This window comes from Centroberyx gerrardi, chromosome 24, assembly GCF_048128805.1.
Source record: "Centroberyx gerrardi isolate f3 chromosome 24, fCenGer3.hap1.cur.20231027, whole genome shotgun sequence".
NCBI classification, from domain to species: Eukaryota; Metazoa; Chordata; class Actinopteri; order Beryciformes; family Berycidae; genus Centroberyx; species Centroberyx gerrardi.
The window spans coordinates 24,011,212-24,038,973 of record NC_136020.1 but is presented as its reverse complement, the minus strand read 5'-3'; the positions used below and the strand labels follow the sequence as shown (position 1 = coordinate 24,038,973).

Here is a 27,762-nt window from a genome sequence, read left to right as displayed (position 1 = left end):
TTCCTACTTGTAATTCTGTTACATTTCATACAAACTAAATACTGGACAAAGAGTTAAACTGCTCCCAGTCTTCTTCTGCAGAACATGAAGTTGATCAAGAGCCGATGAGCCAAATGTCACTGAGGTCGCTCAGAGTGAGCTGGGCTCCACATCGGTCAAAAGGTCAAAAGATTCAGTCACTTCTAAGATATTCTAGTCAACGAGACGGCCGACCCGAGAAGTCAGGTTATGAGGTCACAGTTCAGGCTTTCTAGAGGTCAGCGGTCAGAGGTGAGGGGTCAAGTAGAGCCATCCAGCAGCTGTCGGAGCGCCCGCTCGATGTTGATGCGGTGTCCCAGTCTGGTGACGCCCAGCTCGGCGTAGTCCTCCTTGGTCAGGGCGGGGAGGTGGGAGCCTTCGATCTCGTGGTCCTGGAAGCGCTGGCGATGTTCGGCCAATCCCACGCTCTCCAGCCAGTCGCCCACGTCGTATTTACTCCACAGGTTGAGGGGCCGCTGCCTCCAGGGCCGCAGGGCCAACAGGGGCCCGCTGAGGACCGGGGAGGGGCAGGGCGAGGCGTGGGGCGATGGCGAGGGCGAACGGGATCGGGTCCGAGCGCTGGCGCTTCGCATCACGAATCGAACCTCCTTTGGTTCTGATGGGAGACTAAGACTGGACGACTTCAGGATGGTTAGGCCACGCCCCGAGCTTAGATCTGGTCTTTCAGAGCAGGGTGTGGGGGAGGAGCCTAGCCCTATGGCCCTATCAGAGCAGGGGGAAGGAGAAGGGGAGGGGCTCCGGCGGGTGACAGGGTAGCGGCTTCCTGGTCGGACGGTGTAGCTAGCTCCGAAGCCTCTCTGGGAGATGGTGTGCAGTTCACCTAGGCTGGAGAATAACCTGCAACACATTAAACATCCTGTTAATAACATTATCGTTATTAATATCAATTATCACAACTGAGGTGAACATTAGGAGTGACGGGTAACAACAAGGCTCTTGTTCAACGCCCTGATTGGATGACTGAAGCTTGACCAGTTTTTCAACAGTCAGAGCACTGATAGGACTCCAACAGTTTCTTTTTTATGACAGTTGATCAGGAAGTGAATGCATCGTGAACAAGTTAACTAGTAGTTAGGTTGACTTGTTGATGAGGTTAGTACCTACAGTTTGACACTTCTCTAGTCTTTTTCCTGGGTCATAATCTAATTCATTTCAAACAGAATGAACTATGACCTCCATCATGGAAGTCCATTGTAGAACTGTGTGTTAGTTAATAAAGTGTAAATCTGTAGCAAGCAGCTAGAAGCAGAGAGCAGCTGAGTCAGCTTGTTGTGGTGTGGCTGTAGATCCATTCAGTAACGTTCTCAGTAAAAGTGAATAGTGTGATAAGGTGGATTTGGTTACTGTGACACAGTAAACTGTCTTGTCTTTAGCCCTAGTCTCTACTCCAAAACACTCTGAGTTGTAGCTTGAGAAGAGTCAGCTCAGTTAACCTGAACAAACTGTTAGCTAGCTAACTAGCCAGCAAACACGCTGATGTTAATGTGAACATGCTAATGCTAGCTGCTACTAGCTACGTTAGCTAGTGTGCTAATCAGATGTGTTAACAACAAGACAGTGATGTTAGCTGACCAGATACTATGGTTAGCTAGCTAACAAGCTGACATTATCTAAACACTAAATCAATCAGATGGATCAGTGATGAAATGATCAGTTCAGTCAGAAACAGACAGAAATTAACCGTCTGTTCAATTCTGTTGAGACGACAGAAACACAGTCAGCTGAGGACCTCCAAGATGGCTGCCAGAGGGGGGTTACATTACCTGAAAGCCTTTATAGAGGGATGTAAAGGTATATGTAATAATAATTTCAGATATTTATCGGCTGATGCAACAGTTTTAGTAAGTTAGAGGCATCATCTGTGATGAAGGTGCAGGTTAGTCAGCAGTTAGAGATGAAACTACCAGCTATCATCTATTAGTGAAAACGAGGAATGTTTACCAGGAGGTAAAAACCTACGATTTACTCTCTTCACTGTCCTCCACACATCTGGAACAACACAAAGAACAGATACACACTGTTACAACACACCAACACACACACACACACGCACACACACACACACACACACACACGGGCGAATTCACAAAGAATGGATTGCGGCCGCTAACAGCACCGTGAATTGCGTATCATTTGCAACCGCTATTTGCTCCGTCTCAAGGACCGATTCACAAAAGATATTGCGCTAATGATATGCCAGCGCAAACACGCCCATAACCTGTTGCCACTGAGTGCAATTTGCCCCTGTTTTGCGTCTGATTGCAATTATCAATGTGACAAAGTATAAATGTTGCCTTTGCGCAGAACACAGTAGGCAGGACAATGGCAGAGAGAAAGAGAAAAATGACATTTTTAGACCGCGAGCTGCAAGTCCTGACGGACGAGGTGCAGAGGCATTCCTCAAAACTTCAGGCAAGAAATTTAACCGGGACTGCGAGAAACCATATTTGGGATTTAATATCCCAGTCTGTCAGTGCTGTTGGTGTTTCCAAACGCACCTTCAGACTGCAAAAGAAGATGGCATTTATTTTTCATGACACAATTGCATCCTGTCACTGCATCCTTTGTTTGTCATTGCATCTCACTGCATCCCAAAATAAACTAGAAGGGCACTCGGAGAGCGCAGACCTCCGCCAAGGCCAATCCAATCTTCTATGATATGCAAATGTGCAAGCGCAAGCAATATATGGATCCGCTCCAAAATTTAATGGGTTCTTCCTTGGCCCATGCTACACCCTTCCACCAAGTTTCATGAAAATTGGGCCAGTAGTTTTTCCGTAATCCTGCAGACAGACAGACAAACAAACAAACAAACGGCACCGAAAACATAACCTCCTTGGCGGAGGTAATAAATGAGTTTGAGCGGGGCTGTCCATGGTGCTGTTCATGAATCTTTAGGCCAAAATAAAGCCCACTGTGCTGACTAGTGAGATAAGTGAAAATATTTTGTAAGTGAGAAATTGAGTTGTATTGATTGTTTGGTTATACTGATTTATTTGCTTTTGTTTGTGAAGCAATCTGTGTTAAAGTTCTATAGTAATAATAATAATAATTTCAAAATATTATTTACAGACTGTATTTACAGACAATTTTATTTTTTAGGTCACACAAAGGTGGAATTGTTGCAGAGACATTTGCAAGGTCAATTCAATTCAATTCTCAGTTAAATCAACAAGTGATATTCTCTTTGGAAATATCCGCTCGAGCACGCCTGGCGTTACGACGCCTTCGTCTGCTGCAGTCACTGCTGCCATGATCACTGGAAAGTCTGGGCGTGACACCCCTTATAAATGCGCTTCAATTACCACCAACTCTCTGAAGACGCTAGCACAGGAGCACCGAGACGCTATTTGCGTGGCAGCGCAGTTAGCGGTGCATTTCACCCTTTGCGAGTGCTTTGTGAATTACACGATTTCTTTTTGTCTTATTTGCACAGGTTTAGCGTCAGCAAAAGCCGTGCAATCCTTTTGTGAATTCGCCCCACAGTGTCCAGGGACTAATGAAATATTAATTTATGCTACATAAAGTGTTTTATATCTTTGATTAAATTGTTGTTTTTCTGCCTTTTGTAATTCTGTAATTCTGATTTTATTACCTGTGTTTTACTTCCTTGTCTCATTATTATAATTATAATGTACCTTGCCCCTCCTACTGGCGACCTCCTGCCCGGGTCCAGGGGACTTGGCTCCTCCCCCAGAGAGTGACTGTCTTTGTTTAACAGCTGCAGCCGATTGGCCAGATCGAGTCCGGAGCCCGTCCTGCCGGTCAGCTCCAGCGCCGAGCTGGAGCGGCTGCTCAGGTCCAGCGCTGACCCCGCCCCCTGCCCGCCCAGCGCCGCCGGCCGCCCGCCTTCCTCCGGACTGAGCCCCCTCCTGTCCTCCCCCCCTCGCTCTCCTCGCTCGTCCCCCCCCCACAGCTTGCTCCTCCTCTGGAACAGGTAGCGGGGCTGCCGGCCGGGGGAGGAGGAGAGGGGGGAGGAGGAGGCGGAGGGGAGGAGCTCGCTGTCCGACGACTGTTTCAGCAGCGGGTCTCTGAGCGCCGAGCGCCCGCGGCCGATCGGGGAGCGGAGGCGGGGCTTGAGGCCCGACGGGGAGGTGGAGGAGGAGGAGGGGGGAGGGTGAGCGGGGGGAGAGGAGGGGGAGGAGGGGGCGGGGGGGGAGGCCAGCGTGATGGAGGGAGGGAGCGAGCTGGGGGAGGAGGAGGAGTCGTGCAGCCGGTCTTCGCCCCCCTCCTCTTCCTCTCCTCTCGTCCCCAACGAGTCAGGACCCCCCTCCCCTCCCCCCCCCTCCCCCCCTCGCCGTGGCAACAGGCTGAGGGAGGAGGGGGGGGGAGGCGCGGTAGTGGAGACAAAGGCAGGGGGCGGAGTCACCAGGCCGATCCTGCGAAGCTCCTCCCTCGTCTCCTCGTCGCTGGACGAGAGCAAAGCGGGGGGAAGGGTCACTGTGTAAGCCCCGCCCTCCTCCTCCGAGCTGCCAACCGTGAGGCTCCTGCGCCTGTCAATCAGAGCGGACTGGCCCTCATTGGTCAGGGCCGGCAAGGCGGTGGGTCTCCAGCGTTCCGGGGAGGGGCCGGCCGGTGATGTCATTCCTCCTTCCGTTTCTGGACGCTCCACCTGTCCGTCAGGGAAAAGGGGCGGAGTTACGCGTTTGTGTCGCAGTTCGGGGCTCGTCTGCGGAGTGGTGCGCTTGGTTCGCTGCTCAGGGCTCGTCTGAGGGGTGGTGCGCTTGGACCGCGGCTCGGGGCTGCTCTGAGGGGTGGTGATGGGGGTGCGCTTGTGTCTGCCATCGGGGCTGGCGGCCGGGGTGGGCGTGGCCGAGGCAGAGGCGTGTTTGGTTCGAGGCTCAGGACTCGGCGTGCGGGCAGTGAGCGCTCGTTCTCGTGCAGCAAGAGCCAGGGCGAGCGGGGAGGACGGGTCTAAAGAGAAGAGAAGAGAAGAGAAGAAAAGGAGAGACAAGAAGAAAAAACAATGAAGTGAATAATAAGTGATCTGGTTCTTGCTGGACAGAAAACCATCTGCTACATCACTATCCTGATCTTCAGCCTGAACGTCCATCTGGTTCCACTCCATTATTCAGCTGAGATTTGCTCCTCGTTAGCCATTTTCTGTGTGGGGGGGGTTGATTTTCCCCGAACCAATCACTAGTGACCGACGTGTCTGAACCGATCACTAGTGACCGATGTATCTGAACCGATCACTAGTGACCGACGTATCTGAACCGATCACTAGTGGCCGACGTATCGGCCGCTCTGACGTCACTCCAGTCACATGATGCTGCAGCCAGTCAGCCTCTACATGGTTAGCAGACATTTACCAATTGACCCAAGAACAATTTGATTTTGACAAAAATATCATCTTTTCAAAGACAATCTGTTGGTTAAGAGAGTGATTTCAGCAAATCTATTCTGCCGAATGAAAAACCGTCGCACCAACGGTTCAAACTTTAGCAAGCCATTGACGAGGGAAACACCAGACTCTCTGAAAAGTGGGCGGGACGATCCAGGAGTCTGAAACCAGGATGGACATCAGTGCTAAACAAACACACCTATAGGACATAAGTAGAGGTCAGAGGTCACGGGTCGGGGTCAGACCTACCCAGAGGTTTCCCGGTCAGCGGGTGCAGGAAGGTGTGTGGTGTTGGGGAGGGCGACAGGACCGGGGCAGGGGGGGGCAGCTCCCCCAGGTCATCCATCGAATGGCTCTGAGTCAAGAGGGGCGGAGCCTGGCTTTCTGACCCCGCCCCCTCCACAGACAGGAAGAGGGATGAGCGACGGCCCTGGACCCGAGCGCGCTCAGAGAGAACCTGCTGCTGGTATAACTCCGCCCTGCTGGGGCTGCCCAGTTCTCCCTTACCCACTTCCTGGTCTTTGATCCCAACTCCTAGGAGCAGAACAATAAGGAGAGGTCAGAATGATAGGAGCACAACAACAAGGAGGAGACGGACTGATAGGAGCAGAACAACAAGGAGAGGTCAGACTGATAGGAGCACAACAACAAGGAGGAGACGGACTGATAGGAGCAGAACAACAAGGAGAGGTCAGACTGATAGGAGCACAACAACAAGGAGGAGACGGACTGATAGGAGCAGAACAACAAGGAGAGGTCAGACTGATAGGAGCACAACAACAAGGAGGAGAGGGACTGATAGGAGCAGAACAACAAGGAGAGGTCAGACTGATAGGAGCACAACGACAAGGAGGAGACGGACTGATAGGAGCAGAACAACAAGGAGGAGTCAGAGTGATAGGAGCAGAACGACAAGGAGGAGACGGACTGATAGGAGCAGAACAAGAAGGAGGAGTCAGACTGATACGAGCAGAACAACAAGGAGGAGTCAGACTGATAGGAGTCAGACTGATAGGAGCAGAACAACAAGGAGGGGTCAGACTGATAGGAGCAGAACAACAAGGAGGAGTCAGACTGATAGGAGTCAGACTGATAGGAGCAGAACAACAAGGAGGGGTCAGACTGATAGGAGCAGAACAACAAGGAGGAGTCAGACTGATAGGAGTCAGACTGATAGGAGCAGAACGACAAGGAGGAGACAGACTGATAGGAGCAGAACAAGAAGGAGGAGTCAGACTGATACGAGCAGAACAACAAGGAGGAGTCAGACTGATAGGAGTCAGACTGATAGGAGCAGAACAACAAGGAGGGGTCAGACTGATAGGAGCAGAACAACAAGGAGGGGTCAGACTGATAGGAGCAGAACAACAAGGAGGGGTCAGACTGATAGGAGCAGAACAACAAGGAGGAGTCAGACTGATAGGAGTCAGACTGATAGGAGCAGAACAACAAGGAGGAGTCAAACTGATAGGAGCAGAACAGCAAGGAGGGGTCAGACCGATCCTCACCCTGCTCCTCTACAGGAAGTTGTTTGAGCAGAGGTGACTTCCTCCTCTGGGGCTTGCTGGGCGGAGCCTGCTGGCCCACATTAGCGTAGGGGTTTTCTATTGGTCGTCCTCGGCGACGAGCCAGCGGGGAGTGGCCGAGGGCGGGGCTAGTGGTGTGGAGCGAGAGAGTGGAGGTGTGTGTGGCGGTGTGCAGTGTGTGTGTGGCGGTGTGTGTGGCGGTGTGCAGTGTGTGTGTGGCGGTGTGTGTGTCAGGCTGCAGCGCCGGCGAGTCCTGCAGGATGATCATGGACCTCGCCTTCCTCTGCCGCTCTGCGTGGGCGTGGCTCCTCGCCGGCGAATCAGAGAGCTCCTGGAGCCGCGGCTCCGCCCCCGGCTTGAAGCTGGAGCGGTTTAGCCCCTCCCCTCTGGCCGGGGGAGGAGGGGGGAGGAAGGAGGGAGGCGGCCCGGAATCGAGGAGGAAGAGCGAGGAGGCGGAGGAGGCGGACGGTGGAGGGGGCGGAGCCGTCTGAGGAGGAGGCGGGATGAAGCTGTCCGTCAACGAGGAGCTCCGTGGAAACCGGTTTTCACTAATCAGAGCGGTGATCCTGTCGTCCTCAGGAGTGCCTGCCATAGTAACCATGGAGACGTAAACAAATACATCCCACAAACTTCAAATACTTCAAATGGCAAAACAGAATGAATTAATTGATTTGTGACTCAACAGAGGAATGTGATTGGCTGCTGCTACCATAAAGTAATTTTAATACAAATGACCAAAGTAACAAAATAACTGTGTGTGTTTAGTCTGTGTGTGTGTGTGTGTGTGTGTGTGACTGTGTGACTGGGTGTGAGTGTGTGTGAGTGTGTGTGTCTCACCGAAGGACTTGGTTCTGGACATTCCTCTCGGTAGAGCCATGGTGCTCTTCTCTAAGGCTGGGGGGGGCGCTAGACCCTGACGCTCAAACAAAGACTACACACACACACACACACACACACACACACACACACACACCAAAACTTTAAACCAAAATCAATGAGAAGAACTGAACTGAAATGACTGTAAAGTCTCTTCCTCTCACCTCAGACCTTCAGATATTTCAGACACATTTTGGTTTCAGTAACTGTCACAGCCTAAAAAACAAAACCATTTAACGTTCCATCTAGCCGCTCTTTAACAAAATGATTCCTGCAGAGTTTGTGCTTTTGATATTGATCCTAATTGGTTTACATTTACCCTTCTAGTGACCACAGTTGTTTACTAGATATTAAGGTGCATTGTGGGATATATTTAGTATGCCAAATTTGACTTGAGAATTCGGACACTGGACCAAGATGAAACACTAAACTAAATAGTAAATAGGGAGCCGTTTCAGACACAGCTTGAGTTTAAACTGTGAGCCAGAGGCCACTTGGTGGTTGGTTAATCTCACAGCGAATCAGAGCGTGTCCTCGTTTGGTCTGTCAAACTGTGTCATCCAATGAGGAACAAGATAAAAACAGCTAGCTACTCACTAAGCTGTTAGACTACAAAGCCCAGTGGAGAAAGTTTAGCTGCAGCTTTCTCTCTTCACCAAATACTGAGTTGTGGGAGTCGCCATTTTGGCTCATTGCTCCACTAAACGCCCTGCGTAGACATGATGCGGCGCTAGCTGGTGAGAAGTCTCCGCCCCTCTGTAACAGGCGAGCTGGGAGAGTTTCCCCAGTGTTTCGAAACCTGGTGAAAGAAGACGGGTGCCAAATCTAACTCATTACTAACACTTACACTCTTCATCCTGAGCTTGTGGGTAAAGGCCTTTGGCAAGTACTTCTCTTATATTAATCAGTAGTTCTCTTACATTAATCTCAGCCTGCGTGATTCGTCGGCTGGTTGGTCTCTGTTTGACCGTCGCTGCTCTGAAGTCGTCTGATGGGCGGGACCGCAGAACAACCTCCTGTGGACCTCCTGCCAGCATCTCATCCAGTTTCTCTGGAGGGAAGAAATAAATAAAGTCATATGAATCTGTGATATGATGCTGGTCCACACACAAGGTTAGCAAACCACTGCTAATGCTAAATGAGCTCAGTGTTGTACTGAGCAGCTCCGTTGGAGTAGTTTGGGGTTCAGTGCCTTGCTCAAGGGCACTTCAGTGCAAATGCAGTTGTTGTGGGAAGAGAGAGCATCACCTTCAAACCAGGTTGTTAGACCAGCATCAGCCTGAAGGAACAGAGTTAGGACTATCAGAAGAAAACTAAATTATGCTTTAACCAGGAGACACATCTACACCATACACACCATACACACAACCCCACTAACACTGTCTCAACCCCACCAACCCCTGTACGACCTCTGTCATCCTATTAACACTGTTATAATGATATTAACTCTGTTACAATCATGGTCATCCCCTTTACAACCCTATTAACTAGATTATAACCCTATCGACTCTGTATCAACCACTGTCAACGCTGTTAAAACCCCATTAACTCTATTATCACCCAATTAACCCTGTTACAACCCCACCAGCCCTGGTGCGACCACTGTCATCCCTGTTACAACCCTGTGAACTCTGTTACAACCTAAACCAACCCTATTAACCCTGTTACCACTCCATTAACACTGTTACTGCCCAATCAACTCTGTATCAACCCTGTCACCCTGTTACAACCCTATTCATCCTGTTACAACCCTATTCATCCTGTTACAACCCTATTCATCCTGTTACAACCCTATTCATCCTGTTACAACCCTATTCATCCTGTTACAACCCTATTCATCCTGTTACAACCCTATTCACCCTGTTACAACCCTATTCATCCTGTTACAACCCTATTCATCCTGTTACAACCCTATTCATCCTGTTACAACCCTATTAACTCTGTTACAACCCTATTCATTCTGTTACAACCCTATTCATTCTGTTACAACCCTATTCATTCTGTTACAACCCTATTCATTCTGTTACAACCCTATTCATCCTGTTACAACCCTATTAACTCTGTTACAACCCTATTCATTCTGTTACAACCCTATTCATTCTGTTACAACCCTATTCATTCTGTTACAACCCTATTCATCCTGTTACAACCCTATTAACTCTGTTCCAACCCTATTCATTCTGTTACAACCCTATTCATTCTGTTACAACCCTATTCATCCTGTTACAACCCTATTAACTCTGTTCCAACCCTATTCATTCTGTTACAACCCTATTCATTCTGTTACAACCCTATTCATTCTGTTACAACCCTATTCATTCTGTTACAACCCTATTCATTCTGTTACAACCCTATTCATTCTGTTACAACCCTATTCATCCTGTTACAACCCTATTAACTCTGTTCCAACCCTATTCATCCTGTTACAACCCTATTCATCCTGTTACAACCCTATTCATTCTGTTACAACCCTATTCATCCTGTTACAACCCCATTAACTCTACTGTCACCATTAACTCTGTTACAACTCCACCAACCAGGTTACAGCCGCTGTCACAGAGAATAAAACATTTCTGCTGACAGTAACACTGACTTTACACATTCTACTATTGATATTACCATTATAACATTACCACACACTACTGTGATCGGCTAAATCAAACTGTTCTACCAAAGACAACATCTGGTCCAGTGTCTCCTAGCAACAACAACAACATCAGAAAATCACAGTATAACAATGAGCCACAATCAATACCAACAAATCACCACTTCCATACACCAGATACAAAGTGATACACACTCCAACATCACTACACCATTACATCACAACAACATCATAGCAACAACACCATTACATCACATCACTACATCACTACACCATTACATCACAACAACATCATAGCAACACCATTACATCACATCACTACATCACTACATCATTACATCACAGCAACATCACAGCAACATCACAGCAACATCACAGCAACATCACAGCAACATCACTACATCACTACAACTTCACTACAATATCATAGCGACATCACAACATACAGCAACAAATAACACTACAATAAAAAACACAACAACAACAACAACAACACAACTCCCACCATCAGGACCATGTGACTCACCAAAGCGTCTCCTCCTGGCTGAGGCTGCAGACAGACCACAGGTTACCAACACACACTCAGGTCAGGCTCAGTTTGTCCGTGTGTGTGTGTGTGTGTGTGTGTGTGTGTGTGTGCGTGTGTGTGTGTTAGGCACAGGGTGAGTGCTTTATTGTGTGTGTTTGTTATAGACAGGGTGAGTTTGTTTTACCTATCTCCTCCAGGTCAGCTGTCATGGATTTGGAGCGAAGCGTTAACGATGTGCTCGGAGCTCGTTTTGGAGGGGGCGGAGCTACAACACAAAACAAGAACCAATCAAATTACAGTCAGTAGTAGCAGTAGCAACAGAAGAAACACAACGCTGTATGTGCAGTGAGCTTCTTTAGTGATTGGACAGTGACTCTGAGGTTAAAGGTCACACAGCTTTAACTGGAGGGATTTCATTGATAGACTTGTCATATTTAAATTCTCAACACGCAACGATTCCAACAAGTCTGCGATCCCTCAACATGACAACCTTTCTGTCTCTTCAGGTCCGTAGGGCGTCCTCATGGTTAGAGTCTGGGACCCGGGTTCAAACCCCCAACCCAGTCATTCTTCCTGACTCTTCTCCCATTGAATTCAATAGGAAATCAATGGGGAGAAAACAAATGAGAAGAAGATCCGTGTCTGGAACGAAGCTCTGTTATGAAGGTGTGACAAGCAGGCAGACAGGCAGGCAGACAGGCAGACAGACAGGTAGACAGGCAGACAGACAGGCAGACAGACAGGCAGACGGACAGACAGCTGTACCTTTCTTTCTGATCAGGTTGGAGTCTGTTTTTCTGGAAACAGAAACGACTTTCATCAGCAGCCGACTTCCTCCCTGTCGGATCAGAGCTACGACCTGCCTGTGCCCCACCTTCACCACATCAGTACCGTTCACCTGGAGAGACAGACAAGCAGGAGGACAGACAGACAGGCAGGAGGACAGACAGACAGACAGGAGGACAGACAGACAGGCAGGAGGACAGACAGACAGGCAGGAGGACAGACAGACAGGCAAGAGGACAGACAGACAGGCAGGAGGACAGACAGGCAGGCAGGAGGACAGACAGGCAGGAGGACAGACAGGCAGGAGGACAGACAGACAGGAGGAGGACAGACAGACAGGCAGGAGGACAGACAGACAGGAGGAGGACAGACAGACAGGCAGGAGGACAGACAGACAGGAGGAGGACAGACAGGCAGACAGACAGGCAATCATTTTGTTTTGAAAGTATCTTATCTTACCCTCTTATTATGTACTTGGGTTGATCTGTGTGTAGTAATACCAGTGCTAATATTAGTATTACGTGTTAATACTGGTATTATCTATTGTGTTTAGTCCTCATATAGTATTTCTGGTATTAATATGATTACCTCAATAAGGAAGTCTCCAGTCCGTAGCCCCGCCCTCCAGGCCACGCCCCCCTGGTCGACCGACTCCAGGTACTGCAGGGCAGGAAAGGCCGGGGTGGGGGCAAACTCCTCGATGGGCGTCTCAGCTTGATGTGGAGAGAGAGAGAGGGAGAGAGAGAGAGAGAGAGAGAGGAGAGGGAGAGAGAGAGAGAGAGAGAGAGAGACAGAGAGAGACAGACAGAGAGAGAGGGGGCCAGTAATTGACGTTGTTCAGTCCATGTTTCTCCTCTAGAACCACTGGGATGCATAACGGTTAGAATTTTGGAGAAGGATCACCACACACACACACACACACACACACACACACACCTCCACAGCTTGGCAGACCAGCTGTAGGACACCACCCATCACCCACCACCCACTTACAGCCTACCAACATCCACCTACCACCCATCATCCCTCCCTCCCTCCCTCCCTCCCTACCTTTAGCTCCTCTGAGGACGAAGCCAAATCCCTCGCTCTCTCTCTTCTGCAGCACAGCTGTTTTCTCCTCAATCACGTAGTCACTATCACACACACACACACACACACACACACACACACACATACACACACACACACACACACACACACACACAGAAACAAAAACATCAAGAGATGTAATGTGTATGTTACCTGTAGGAGGTGTAGTAACGTTGTGTTACCTGTAGGAGGTGTAGTAACGTTGTATTACCTGTAGGAGGTGTAGTAATGGTGTGTTACCTGTAGGAGGTGTAGTAACGGTGTGTTACCTGTAGGAGGTGTAGTAACGGTGTGTTACCTGTAGGAGGTGTAGTAATGTTGTATTACCTGTAGGAGGTGTAGTTGTGTGTGTTACCTGTAGGAGGTGTAGTAGCGTGTATTACCTGTAGGAGGTGTAGTAACATTGTGTTACCTGTAGGAGGTGTAGTAACATTGTATTACCTGTAGGAGGTGTAGTAATGGTGTATTACCTGTAGGAGGTGTAGTAACGTTGTATTACCTGTAGGAGGTGTAGTAATGGTGTGTTACCTGTAGGAGGTGTAGTTGTGTGTGTTACCTGTAGGAGGTGTAGTAACGTTGTATTACCTGTAGGAGGTGTAGTAACGTTGTGTTACCTGTAGGAGGTGTAGTAATGGTGTATTACCTGTAGGAGGTGTAGTAACGTTGTGTTACCTGTAGGAGGTGTAGTAATGGTGTATTACCTGTAGGAGGTGTAGTAACGTTGTGTTACCTGTAGGAGGTGTAGTAATGGTGTATTACCTGTAGGAGGTGTTACCTGTAGGAGGTGTAGTAACGGTGTATTACCTGTAGGAGGTGTTACCTGTAGGAGGTGTAGTAACGGTGTGTTACCTGTAGGAGGTGTAGTAACGGTGTGTTACCTGTAGGAGGTGTAGTAACGGTGTATTACCTGTAGGAGGTGTAGTAACGGTGTATTACCTGTAGGAGGTGTAGTAACGGTGTGTTACCTGTAGGAGGTGTAGTAACGGTGTATTACCTGTAGGAGGTGTAGTAACGGTGTGTTACCTGTAGGAGGTGTAGTAACGGTGTGTTACCTGTAGGAGGTGTAGTAACGGTGTGTTACCTGTAGGAGGTGTAGTAACGGTGTATTACCTGTAGGAGGTGTAGTAACGGTGTGTTACCTGTAGGAGGTGTAGTAACGGTGTGTGTTACCTGTAGGAGGTGTAGTAACGGTGTGTTACCTGTAGGAGGTGTAGTTGTCATAGGAGCCAACAGTATAATGTCTGAACAGTCTCTTAGTCCGGTCTTCCCTCGTCTCTGAAACAAATATGTATATATCTTATATACAAGTGTATTTACAGTACATTATGAGTGTATATATAATGTTTACCAGGTCTTAAATATAAATGTACTGTGTATGTCATATTTACCCAGTCTTGGGTCGTACTGTCTCATCTGGACTTCTTCAACACAGTCAGCAGGAAACCAACCGGTTCTTCCTTTAACACTTCCTTCCCAGAATCCTCCTTCACCAATAGACAGCACTGTAGATATACAACATATAGAGTTAGTTCTATTATTAACACTGCCTTTTCAGAATCCTCCAGCCTGCCTGTCTGACCTTTGACCCTCTCTCCTCGGTGCAGTTGGATCTCTCCGGGCCCCTGGGGAACATGTGATCGGGTGGCGATGAATGTGCGGCCCGGGACAGCGCTGTACAGCCTCCTCTTCCTCACCTGGGGGGTGGGGGGAGGAGAGGAGGGGGGGCTCGTCTCCACATGACCTCCCCCACCAGGGCTGCGGACAGACAGGTTAGAGAGACAGACAGGTTTGGCTGTACAGACTGTCTGTCTTCACACCAGGCAAGTAAATATCACAGGAATGTTAATGGGCCAATCAGCATCCAAAGTTAAAGTGGGCCTCATTACCCAGTGATGGGCCCCTTAGTGAGAGCAAATACAGTTACTAATTACACTAATACTGTTACCAACTACACTGTTCCCAACTACACTGTTACCAGCTACACTAATACTGTACCAACTACACCAATACTGTTACTAACTTCACTGTTACCAGCTACACTGTTACCAGCTACACTAATACTGCTACCAACTACACTGTTCCCAACTACACTGTTACCAACTACACCAATACTGTTACTAACTTCACTGTTACCAGCTACACTGTTACCAGCTACACTAATACTGTTACCAGCTACACTGTTACCAGCTACACTAATACTGTTACCAACTACACTGTTACCAACTACACTGTTACCAGTGACACTAATACTGTTACCAGCTACACTAATACTGTTACCAGCTACACTGTTACCAGCTACACTAATACTGTTACCAGCTACACTGTTACCAGCTACACTAATACTGTTACCAGCTACACTGTTACCAGCTACACTGTTACCAGTGACACTAATACTGTTACCAGCTACACTGTTACCAGCTACACTAATACTGTTACCAACTATACTGTTACCAACTACACTGTTACCAGCTACACTGTTACCAGTGACACTAATACTGTTACCAGCTACACTGTTACCAGCTACACTGTTACCAGTGACACTAATACTGTTACCAGCTACACTAATACTGTTACCAACTATACTGTTACCAACTACACTGTTACCAGTGACACTAATACTGTTACCAGCTACACTAATACTGTTACCAACTACACTGTTCCCAACTACACTAATACTGTTACCAGCTACACTGTTCCCAACTACACTAATACTGTTACCAGCTACACTGTTACCAGCTACACTGTTACCAACTACACTGTTACCTGCTACACTAATACTGTTACCAGCTACACTGTTACCAACTACACTGTTACCAGCTACACTAATACTGTTACCAGCTACACTGTTACCAGCTACACTGTTACCAACTACACTGTTACCAGCTACACTGTTACCAGCTACACTAATACTGTTACCAACTACACTGTTACCAGCTACACTGTTACCAACTACACTGTTACCAGCTACACTGTTACCAGCTACACTAATACTGTTACCAACTACACTGTTACCAGCTACACTGTTACCAGCTACACTAATACTGTTACCAACTACACTGTTACCAGCTACACTAATACTGTTACCAGCTACACTGTTACCAGCTACACTAATACTGTTACCAACTACACTGTTACCAGCTACACTGTTACCAGCTACACTAATACTGTTACCAACTACACTGTTACCAGCTACACTGTTACCAACTACACTGTTACCAGCTACACTGTTCCCAACTACACTGTTACCAGCTACACTAATACTGTTACCAGCTACACTGTTCCCAACTACACTGTTACCAGCTACACTGTTACCAGCTACACTAATACTGTTACCAGCTACACTGTTCCCAACTACACTGTTACCAGCTACACTGTTACCAGCTACACTAATACTGTTACCAGCTACACTGTTCCCAACTACACTGTTACCAGCTACACTGTTACCAGCTACACTAATACTGTTACCAGCTACACTGTTCCCAACTACACTGTTACCAGCTACACTGTTACCAGCTACACTAATACTGTTACCAGCTACACTGTTACCAGCTACACTGTTACCAGCTACACTAATACTGTTACCAGCTACACTGTTACCAGCTACACTAATACTGTTACCAGCTACACTGTTACCAGCTACACTAATACTGTTACCAGCTACACTGTTACCAGCTACACTGTTACCAGCTACACTAATACTGTTACCAGCTACACTGTTACCAGCTACACTGTTACCAGCTACACTAATACTGTTACCAACTACACTGTTACCAGCTACACTGTTACCAGCTACACTAATACTGTTACCAGCTACACTAATACTGTTACCAGCTACACTAATACTGTTACCAGCTACACTGTTACCAGCTACACTAATACTGTTACCAGCTACACTAATACTGTTACCAGCTACACTGTTACCAACTACACTAATACTGTTACCAACTACACTGTTACCAGCTACACTGTTACCAGCTACACTAATACTGTTACCAGCTACACTAATACTGTTACCAGCTACACTGTTACCAGCTACACTAATACTGTTACCAGCTACACTAATACTGTTACCAGCTACACTGTTACCAACTACACTGTTACCAGCTACACTGTTACCATCTACACCAATAGTTACCAACTACACCAATACTCTTACCAACTACACTAATACTGTTATAGCCTGTGTGTGAGATGTCGTAGGGAGTGTGTGTGTGTGTGTGTGTGTGTGTGTGTACCTCAGCCGGCGTGTGTGCCGCCGTAGAGAGTGTGTGTGCGTGTCGTGGTGTGTGTCCAGGCTGTGGAGGGAGGGGCCAGGAGAGGAGGCGGGGCTTTCCAGAGCGTTGTCACTGGCTGAGCGAATCAGAGAGCGAGGAGACGACAGGCCACTCCCACCTGATGTTCTGGGTCCACCCATTCTGCGACGCTTGGTGTACGATGGGCTTTCTCTGAAGGGAACTACACACACACACACACACACACACACACATTTAATTGCAATTGTGCATGTGTACACACACACACACAACAACAACAAAAAAAGAGGAGACTCACCAACGTCAGAGGTTTTATGGATCTTGATGATTTCTGCAAGATCAAAGTTCCCAGCAATGATCGCCACCTACACACACACACACACACACACACACACAGGATACAGAATATCTGTTAGATAGTACAGGTAAGTGAACAATCAGACGAAGGATCTGTATGTTGTCATCTAGTTTTTACACTCACACTGCCATGTTGCTAGTACTCTTTAAGAGCCAGACTTTACAGATTTTTTACATTAAATGTCTCACATTCTCCACTCTCCAGAGTTTTATTTTGTGTCTTTCTGTCCATTCAAAGCTGTGTGTGTGGTGTCATGAACCAAAAACACTCTCAACCCATTTCTCCACGTTCATTTTCCAGCATCTCTCTGAGCCTTACCAAGAACAGGCCGTTTCTGTCGCCGTGTCTTTAAGGCTCATTAATATTCACGACCCTCCGTTCCGATCGGCTAACCGTTTCGAGAGTGAAACGTGAGACGCCGCGGCCCGGCGGCTACAGGTAGGGAAAACTCTCCGGTAATAAACGATGACGACCGCTCGACCGCTTTGAAAACAAGCACAGATCCTGTACAGACCCACAGTGTGTTCAGTTCTCTGCACTGAAGCACTGCGACAGTTAAATGAACTAACTCCACTAACGTTACTTAAACACCACAAGGTAAAGTTAAAGGCACCTACTGTTAAAGTCTGTAGGGCAGAAGAAGAGTTACTGACTGCAGATCTGTTCCTGACTATGGAGTGTTAAGTTTCACTTTGTTTTCACAGCAGGAGACTCTGACTGAGTTCAGTCTGCTGGTCTGCTGTCTGTACATCTCCACATTACAGACAGGATGATGTCACATCAGGCCGTTAGAGATCCATTTAGATAAATTTCTATACACTGACCAACTTTTGATTTTGTGCCTCTGTATGGAAACACTGCAGCTCACAGTCAGAGACGCCCTCTAGAGGCCAACTGACCAAGTGCAGCATCTCACTCAGCTTTACCTGACTGACCTGAATTTGTTTAGAGGCTCGCTTTTCTAATATGGATTGTGTGGATTTAGTTTTGATACTTTCACCATGTTTAGATACACATCCAACTCCTTTATCACCACAGAGGAGAGGGAGTCCTGCTTTACACTTATGGGACCTTTAAAGCGATACTATGAACAGCATGATTCTTTAATGAACTAGATATATATTAAACCTGTATTTTCACTGACAAATACATCAACATGAATCTTTTCCCTTGTCCACATTCAGGTAGCAGCGACGAATCTGCAAAAAATCACTCAAACATCTCATCTATCCATTTTCTAGCCACTTATCTGGGTCGAGGTCACAGTGTAGTTCTTTACCTGAAAGGCAGTCTGGTTGTTGTAGTTCTTTACCTGAAAGGCAGTCTGGTTGTTGTAGTTCTTTACCTGAAAGGCAGTCTGGTTGTTGTAGTTCTTTACCTGAAAGGCAGTCTGGTTGTTGTAGTTCTTGATGTCCTTGTTGGCTCCTCTGAACAGCAGCACTCTGGCACAACTGTCCTGAAAAACCAGAAATATTTATATAAACTATAACAGTAAAACTATTTTATTTTGTTAACCCTGTGTTAAAGCTCCACAGCCTTCTGACAGTGAATATGAAGATTATATGAATATAAATGTAATATATAATTATAGATGTAAATGTAAATATATTAGTAATATAACTATAACAGTTCAACTTACACTCAGAGTGTGTGTGTGGTGTGTGTGTGTGTGTGTGTGTGTGTGTGTGTTACCTGGTTGTAGAGAGCACAGAGGTGCAGTGCAGTGTTTCCTGATGCATTCTGGGAACTCATGTCGGCTCCATAGAACAGCAGGTGTTCCAAGTGCTGCACGTTACCATGACGACATGCCTGAACACACACACACACACACACACACACACATACAGTTATACCACTACTACTAATAACGATAATAATTTCACGCCTCATACAATCATAACTGTATGTGTGTGTGTGTGTGCTTGTGTGTGTGTGTGTGTGTGTTACCTGGTGGATTTCCTGCCACCCATTCTCGTCAGTCATCCCTGTCACCATGACAACAAGAGTTTTTTTCATCAGTGAAGTGCAGTGAAACAAATAAAATAATAAAAGACTAAAAATAGAAATAATGGACAATGATGTCACCAGCCGAGCACAGTCAGTAAACCAGTCAGTCAGTCAGTCAGTCAGTCAGTAAGTAAACCAGTCAGTCAGTCAGTCAGTCAGTCAGTAAACCAGTCAGTCAGTAAACCAGTCAGTCAGTCAGTCAGTCAGTCAGTCAGTCAGTAAGTAAACCAGTCAGTCAGTCAGTCAGTCAGTCAGTCAGTCAGTAAACCAGTCAGTCAGTCAGTCAGTCAGTCAGTCAGTCAGTCGGTCAGTCGGTCAGTCAGTCACTAAACCAGTCAGTCAGTCAGTCATTCAGTCGGTCAGTCGGTCAGTCAGTCACTAAACCAGTCAGTCAGTCAGTCAGTCAGTCAGTCAGTCAGTAAAGGTTAGTAAACTGGTCAGTTCTTTATTCAGGATCCACATCTTCAGAACCTGCTGACCTCTGACCCCGCCCCCCAGCTGACCTCTGACCCCGCCCCCCAGCTGACCTCTGACCCCGCCCCCCAGCTGACCTCTGACCCCGCCCCCCAGCTGACCTCTGACCCCGCCCCTCGTACCTATGGAGGCGTGGTCCTGCAGCAGCAGCTCGCAGCAGTACGGAGCTCCGCCCACCATGGCAGAGTGGTAGAGAGGAGTCAGGCCTCTGCTGTCCTTATAGTCCGGAGACGCTCCCAGGTCCAGCAGGGTCTGTGGGGGGGGGGTGTAGTATTACAGTAGTACAGTAGTATTACAATAGTATTACTGCAGTATCTTACAGTCAGTGCAGTACTGTTCCTGCACAGTACTGCGCGGTGCAGTATTACAGTAGTATTACTGCAGTATCTTACAGTCAGTGCAGTACTTTTCCTGCACAGTACTGCGCGGTGCAGTATTACAGTAGTATTACAGTAGTATTACTGCAGTATCTTACAGTCAGTGCAGTACTGTTCCTGCACAGTACTGCGCTGTGCAGTATTACAGTAGTATTACAGTAGTATTACTGCAGTATCTTACGGTCAGTGCAGTACTGTTCCTGCACAGTACTGCGCGGTGCAGTATTACAGTAGTATTACAGTAGTATTACTGCAGTATCTTACGGTCAGTGCAGTACTGTTCCTGCACAGTACTGCGCGGTGCAGTATTACAGTAGTATTACAGTAGTATTACTGCAGTATCTTACGGTCAGTGCAGTACTGTTCCTGCACAGTACTGCGCGGTGCAGTATTACAGTAGTATTACTGCAGTATCTTACGGTCAGTGCAGTACTGTTCCTGCACAGTACTGCGCGGTGCAGTATTACAGTAGTATTACAGTAGTATTACTGCAGTATCTTACGGTCAGTGCAGTACTGTTCCTGCACAGTACTGCGCGGTGCAGTATTACAGTAGTATTACAGTAGTATTACTGCAGTATCTTACGGTCAGTGCAGTACTGTTCCTGCACAGTACTGCGCGGTGCAGTATTACAGTAGTATTACAGTAGTATTACTGCAGTATCTTACGGTCAGTGCAGTACTGTTCCTGCACAGTACTGCGCTGTGCAGTATTACAGTAGTATTACAGTAGTATTACTGCAGTATCTTACGGTCAGTGCAGTACTGTTCCTGCACAGTACTGCGCGGTGCAGTATTACAGTAGTATTACTGCAGTATCTTACAGTCAGTGCAGTACTGTTCCTGCACAGTACTGCGCGGTGCAGTATTACAGTAGTATTACAGTAGTATTACTGCAGTATCTTACGGTCAGTGCAGTACTGTTCCTGCACAGTACTGCGCTGTGCAGTATTACAGTAGTATTACAGTAGTATTACTGCAGTATCTTACGGTCAGTGCAGTACTGTTCCTGCACAGTACTGCGCGGTGCAGTATTACAGTAGTATTACAGTAGTATTACTGCAGTATCTTACGGTCAGTGCAGTACTGTTCCTGCACAGTACTGCGCTGTGCAGTATTACAGTAGTATTACAGTAGTATTACTGCAGTATCTTACGGTCAGTGCAGTACTGTTCCTGCACAGTACTGCGCGGTGCAGTATTACAGTAGTATTACAGTAGTATTACTGCAGTATCTTACGGTCAGTGCAGTACTGTTCCTGCACAGTACTGCGCGGTGCAGTATTACAGTAGTATTACTGCAGTATCTTACAGTCAGTGCAGTACTGTTCCTGCACAGTACTGCGCGGTGCAGTATTACAGTAGTATTACAGTAGTATTACTGCAGTATCTTACAGTCAGTGCAGTACTGTTCCTGCACAGTACTGCGCGGTGCAGTATTACAGTAGTATTACAGTAGTATTACTGCAGTATCTTACAGTCAGTGCAGTACTGTTCCTGCACAGTACTGCGCGGTGCAGTATTACAGTAGTATTACAGTAGTATTACTGCAGTATCTTACGGTCAGTGCAGTACTGTTCCTGCACAGTACTGCGCGGTGCAGTATTACAGTAATATTACAGTAGTATTACTGCAGTATCTTACGGTCAGTGCAGTACTGTTCCTGCACAGTACTGCGCGGTGCAGTATTACAGTAGTATTACAGTAGTATTACTGCAGTATCTTACGGTCAGTGCAGTACTGTTCCTGCACAGTACTGCGCGGTGCAGTATTACAGTAGTATTACAGTAGTATTACTGCAGTATCTTACAGTCAGTGCAGTACTGTTCCTGCACAGTACTGCGCGGTGCAGTATTACAGTAGTATTACAGTAGTATTACTGCAGTATCTTACGGTCAGTGCAGTACTGTTCCTGCACAGTACTGCGCGGTGCAGTATTACAGTAGTATTACAGTAGTATTACTGCAGTATCTTACAGTCAGTGCAGTACTGTTCCTGCACAGTACTGCGCGGTGCAGTATTACAGTAGTATTACAGTAGTATTACTGCAGTATCTTACAGTCAGTGCAGTACTGTTCCTGCACAGTACTGCGCGGTGCAGTATTACAGTAGTATTACAGTAGTATTACTGCAGTATCTTACAGTCAGTGCAGTACTGTTCCTGCACAGTACTGCGCGGTGCAGTATTACAGTAGTATTACAGTAGTATTACTGCAGTATCTTACGGTCAGTGCAGTACTGTTCCTGCACAGTACTGCGCGGTGCAGTATTACAGTAATATTACAGTAGTATTACTGCAGTATCTTACGGTCAGTGCAGTACTGTTCCTGCACAGTACTGCGCGGTGCAGTATTACAGTAGTATTACAGTAGTATTACTGCAGTATCTTACGGTCAGTGCAGTACTGTTCCTGCACAGTACTGCGCGGTGCAGTATTACAGTAGTATTACAGTAGTATTACTGCAGTATCTTACAGTCAGTGCAGTACTGTTCCTGCACAGTACTGCGCGGTGCAGTATTACAGTAGTATTACAGTAGTATTACTGCAGTATCTTACGGTCAGTGCAGTACTGTTCCTGCACAGTACTGCGCGGTGCAGTATTACAGTAGTATTACAGTAGTATTACTGCAGTATCTTACAGTCAGTGCAGTACTGTTCCTGCACAGTACTGCGCGGTGCAGAGCGGTGATCCCGTCTCTGGTTCTGAAGTCCAGGTGCGCTCCGCCGCTCCGCAGAACTTTAATCAGATCACAGCTTTCCTCCAGCTGCACCGCCAGGGTGAGAGGACACTCTGAGAGACAGACAGGTGGAGAGAGAGACAGGCAGGGGAGAGAGAGAGAGACAGGCAGGGGAGAGAGAGACAGGCAGGGGAGAGAGAGACAGGCAGGGGAGAGAGAGAGAGACAGGCAGGGGAGAGAGAGACAGGCAGGGGAGAGAGAGACAGGCAGGGGGAGAGAGAGAGACAGGCAGGGGGAGAGAGAGACAGGCAGGGGGAGAGAGAGAGACAGGCAGGGGGAGAGAGAGAGACAGCCAGAGGAGAGAGAGACAGGCAGGGGGAGAGAGAGACAGGCAGGGGAGAGAGAGACAGGCAGGGGGAGAGAGAGAGACAGGCAGGGGGAGAGAGAGACAGGCAGGGGAGAGAGAGACAGGCAGGGGGAGAGAGAGAGACAGGCAGGGGGAGAGAGAGAGACAAGCAGGGGGAGAGAGAGAGACAGGCAGGGGGAGAGAGAGACAGGCAGGGGGAGAGAGAGAGACAGGCAGGGGGAGAGAGAGAGACAGCCAGAGGAGAGAGAGACAGGCAGGGGGAGAGAGAGACAGGCAGGGGAGAGAGAGACAGGCAGGGGGAGAGAGAGAGACAGGCAGGGGGAGAGAGAGAGACAAGCAGGGGGAGAGAGAGAGAGACAGGCAGGGGAGAGAGAGAGACAAGCAGGGGGAGAGAGAGAGACAGGCAGGGGAGAGAGAGACAGGCAGGAGAGAGAGAGACAGGCAGGGGGAGAGAGAGAGACAAGCAGGGGGAGAGAGAGACAGGCAGGGGGAGAGAGAGAGACAAGCAGGGGGAGAGAGAGACAGGCAGGGGGAGAGACAGACAGGCAGAGAGACAGATTTAGGTATGTTTGAAGTGCTGAAACATGTTTCTTGCAGCAGGTCCAGCTGTGCTGATGAGTCACATGACTGTTTTCCGACCTCGTCCCGCCGCTTTGTTTCGGAACAGATTGCGATTTCACTTTCACGCTCGTCAACAGTAACGGTGACAAGGAAGGAAACACACTCTGTTTCCAAACTGACTCGCCGAGCTTCCTGTACAGTTCCTGAGCCTCTTCCTAGTCTTGGGCTGATTATCAACACGCGTTCTCGTGTCCTCCGTGACGCGTTCTACGTAATATCTAACCGCCGAAGCACGATTCCAAATCAAAAGAACGACCGGACGGAGGACGGATAGAAACCCCGGAAGTTTCCTCGCCAACCTCAAAATATCGAGGACGCATCGGATGGTGACTTGACCGACGAGAACGAATTGAAAGCCCCAAGATTCACTGCGACAACGGCGAGCAGCGCTGCGGTCTGCAGCACAGAGCCGGGTAACAGCTGAGTGTCTTCATTAATCAGCACGTGATGTGAAGCTCACAGCTCATATTGCAATGAAGCCTCTCTGTACGTACTTTGATGAGAAGATCGTTGTCCCCAAGACGACTTGGGAAGAACGTTCTCTACTAGGACACAAGTATCGACTTGCCGTTCTTGGTTTTGATAATCAGCCTTGGTTTTGGTTTCCTAGGTTTGTGAGTCGAGCAGCGGAGCTCAGCTGACTGGAGCCAATACTGTCTGTGGTACTACAGGAATGAAGAGAGGAATTATATAGAGGAACACAATCTACGAACTGATCCTGTAGGGTTTTCATCAGGTCCTAAGTTCCTGTGGTAGAGATCTTTCCAGACCGGCTGAAGCTCCTGCTGCTGATAGTTTTCACTGGAAGATTGATTTTTCTATTTCACATTCATCTACAGTTCAACCGTTTTGAGCAGAAGATTCGTTTCAGTTCTCTGGTTTCCAGATCAGGTGAGTCGTGTCTCTTTACCACATTAGATTGTTTGATTTAGGTTTTGCCTTCTGTTTGTTGGGCTTCATTGTAAACAGGCTTAATCCTCAGGCTTCAGTTCTGATTTGATTTAATTACTCTCACAGCTGCATGTAAGTAGCATTAAGCTAGTTTTCACTTGTTTATATCTGGTGTTTGAAGCTGCCTGAACGCTTCCACTCCACTGTGAACATGTCTGTAACATCCATGTGTCTGTATATCAGTTATGTTTGTAATGTGTGTGTATGTGCACAGTACCAGTTATGTGTGTGGTGCAGTTACATGTATGAGTTATTCATGCAGTGCATATGTGTATATACACTGTATGTAGTTTGCTCCAATGCTTTTGAAAAATATTATTGAAGAAATTACAGTCCGATGCAGCAAAACTCCACCTTTTTTGAATATATGTATATATTAGTCATGTATAGCAGTGATTCTCTACCCTTTTCATATCAAGGACCCTAATTCAGTCCACATCAGAGCACAGACCTGCTGTACAGAGTGTGTTGTGTTATTTAGCAGAGTGTGGTCTGTCTGTCTGTCTGCTCACCTCCGGTGTCGGAGTCGTGGAAGTTTGGGTCCAGACCTTTTTCCAACCATCTGGAAACTTTCTCCACGTTCTTCTGATGCACATGTTCCATGAAGCGCTTCAGATTGGCCTGAAGGGAATAAATAAATACACAATAAATACACAATCAAAACCAAATCAATCAATGAGATTATTCTGCAGAGACACGACACTAAATCTCCTCACAAAAGAAGCAAGAATCTTTGACCAAGTCAGAAAATAAATAAACACGACTGACTGATTTTCATACAGCAGCTTAACGAGCATAAACGAGGCACACTGATTGGCTGGTCTGGTTTAATACGATGCCAGCTGGCCACGCCCCCTGTTAGAACGGACGCTGTAATTGGCTGGTGAGGAATTTGTCTTGCAAGGTTAAAACAGGAGAATTAATCAGAATAAATTTCTTCTGGAGGAGCTTTGAATTCCTTTTCCAGATGTATGTATATATTATTCTAATTATTATTATTATTATTATTGTTAAAATTAGTAGTAGTAGAAATACATTTACATTACATTTTAGGAATTTATCTTATTCAGATTGACAATAAGTGACATCACTTTCTAACCAACAAATTTTGTGCTTAGAGCCAAATCCAAGACAAAGTAATGATTTATCAAAAAACCTTGCTGTCAGAATCAGAGATTTACAGTGATTGCCACCAATTCTGTGTGTGTGTGTGTGAATGTGTGTGTGTGTGTGTGTGAATGCGTGTGTGTGTGTGTGTGTGTGTGTGTGTGTGTGTGTTCACCTTGGTGTGCAGCTTGGCCAGCTGCTTGTCGTCCACGTAGCTCTGGGTATAAACTCTCCTCTTATAACGAAACTGATTAAGACACAGATGAAGGTTAGAGCTGCTCTGCTGGTGCAGACTGGCAGTCAACACTGAAGACTAGTCAACAGTAGTTACATTATAATATTAGGTGTAATTATAAGTAAATACTATATAAATACTGGTAATAGTACTAGATATGGGTTATCTGGGGATATTCCTTCAGATGTAGAGTAAGAGTTAATAGTAGTTCATGGTAGTTAAAAGATAGTTATGTGTAATTGTACTTAATTAACAGGTAGTTATTAGGTAATTAACATTATTTAATAGATATTATTTAGTTTATTTACCTCTAGATATGGGATAGGCGTTATCGGTGGAAGTGGATACTCCTTCAGATGTAGATTGGTAGGTATTAGGTAGTTAATATTAGTTAATATTAATTAATAGTAGTTAATATTAGTTAACAGGTATTATTTGGTGTATTTACCTCCAGGTAGGGGATAGGTGTGATGGGCGGGAGCGGATACTCCTTCAGCAGCCGTTCCTCGTCCAGGAACTTTCCGGCTCGGCCGTTGAACGCCGGCTGGAAAAGTCCGTAGTTCAAAACATCGGAGAGCGACTGGGTGAGAGTCACCAGAACCCTCTGCTTACTGGTCCAGACTGGGAGCTCAGGGTCGAGACGCAAACACTTCTGAGAGAGGGAGAGAGAGAGAGGGAGAGAGAGAGGGAGAGGGAGGGGGGGGGGGCAGAGAGAGAGAGAGAGAGAGAGGGAGAGAGAGAGGGAGAGGGAGGGGGGGGGGCAGAGAGAGAGAGAGAGAGAGAGAGAGGGACAGAGAGAGAGAGAGAGAGAGACAGAGAAAGAGAGAGAGAGAGAGAGAGAGAGAGACAGAGAGAGAGACACACAGACAGAGATAGAGAGAGAGAGAGAGACAGAGAGAGAGAGAGAGAGAGAGAGAGAGAGAGAGGGAGAGAGAGAGGGAGAGGGAGGGGGGGGCAGAGAGAGAGAGAGAGAGAGAGAGAGGGAGGGGGGGGCAGAGAGAGAGAGAGAGAGAGAGGGACAGAGAGAGAGACACACAGACAGAGATAGAGAGAGAGAGAGAGGGACAGAGAGAGAGAGAGAGAGAGAGAGAGAGACAGAGAAAGAGAGAGAGAGAGAGAGAGAGAGAGAGAGGGACAGAGAGAGAGAGAGAGAGACAGCGAGAGAGACACACAGACAGAGATAAAGAGAGAGAGAGAGAGAGACAGAGAGAGAGAGGTTCATCCTGTCTTTCTTTATTCTTTGGAAAATATTCTCTGTTCTCAGCACTAAACAGGATTTTAAGAATGAAATGAGGCTAATCTGTATGTGCATATGGATGTGTGTGTGTGCGTGTGTGTGTGTGTGTGTGTGTGTGTGTGTGTGTGTGTGTCACCGTCTGCTGCAGGTCCGGGATGCCGATGCGGACGACGATGCTGTTTCCAGGGGGCGTGTCCTCCGCCTCGTCGTCCCTAGCGACAGCAGAACCTGTCGGGTTGCCATTGGTAACCGCCTGTTGCCGCGGGCGATCATGTTTGGTGTCAGCAGCCGGACTCAGAGGCAT

At 47.3% G+C, this 27,762-nt stretch overlaps 1 protein-coding gene across 1 annotated transcript; it reads right to left on the bottom strand.

The window, feature by feature from the left end:
* Positions 1-278: 278 nt before the first annotated feature.
* On the bottom strand, positions 279-27,762 carry shank3b (SH3 and multiple ankyrin repeat domains 3b). Its single transcript, XM_078281961.1, has 26 exons — positions 27,595-27,762; positions 26,670-26,873; positions 26,162-26,233; positions 25,392-25,500; positions 22,902-23,053; positions 20,009-20,138; positions 19,353-19,390; positions 19,098-19,214; positions 18,784-18,861; positions 17,346-17,412; positions 17,030-17,249; positions 14,374-14,549; positions 14,183-14,296; positions 13,994-14,069; positions 12,756-12,838; positions 12,294-12,418; positions 11,673-11,817; positions 11,104-11,184; positions 10,917-10,934; positions 8,706-8,836; positions 7,747-7,840; positions 6,892-7,494; positions 5,633-5,917; positions 3,678-4,953; positions 1,999-2,028; positions 279-876 (listed from the first exon to the last, which is right to left on the bottom strand). Exons 1-26 carry the CDS (start codon positions 27,760-27,762, stop codon positions 279-281), a joined length of 5,190 nt encoding a protein of 1,729 aa, XP_078138087.1.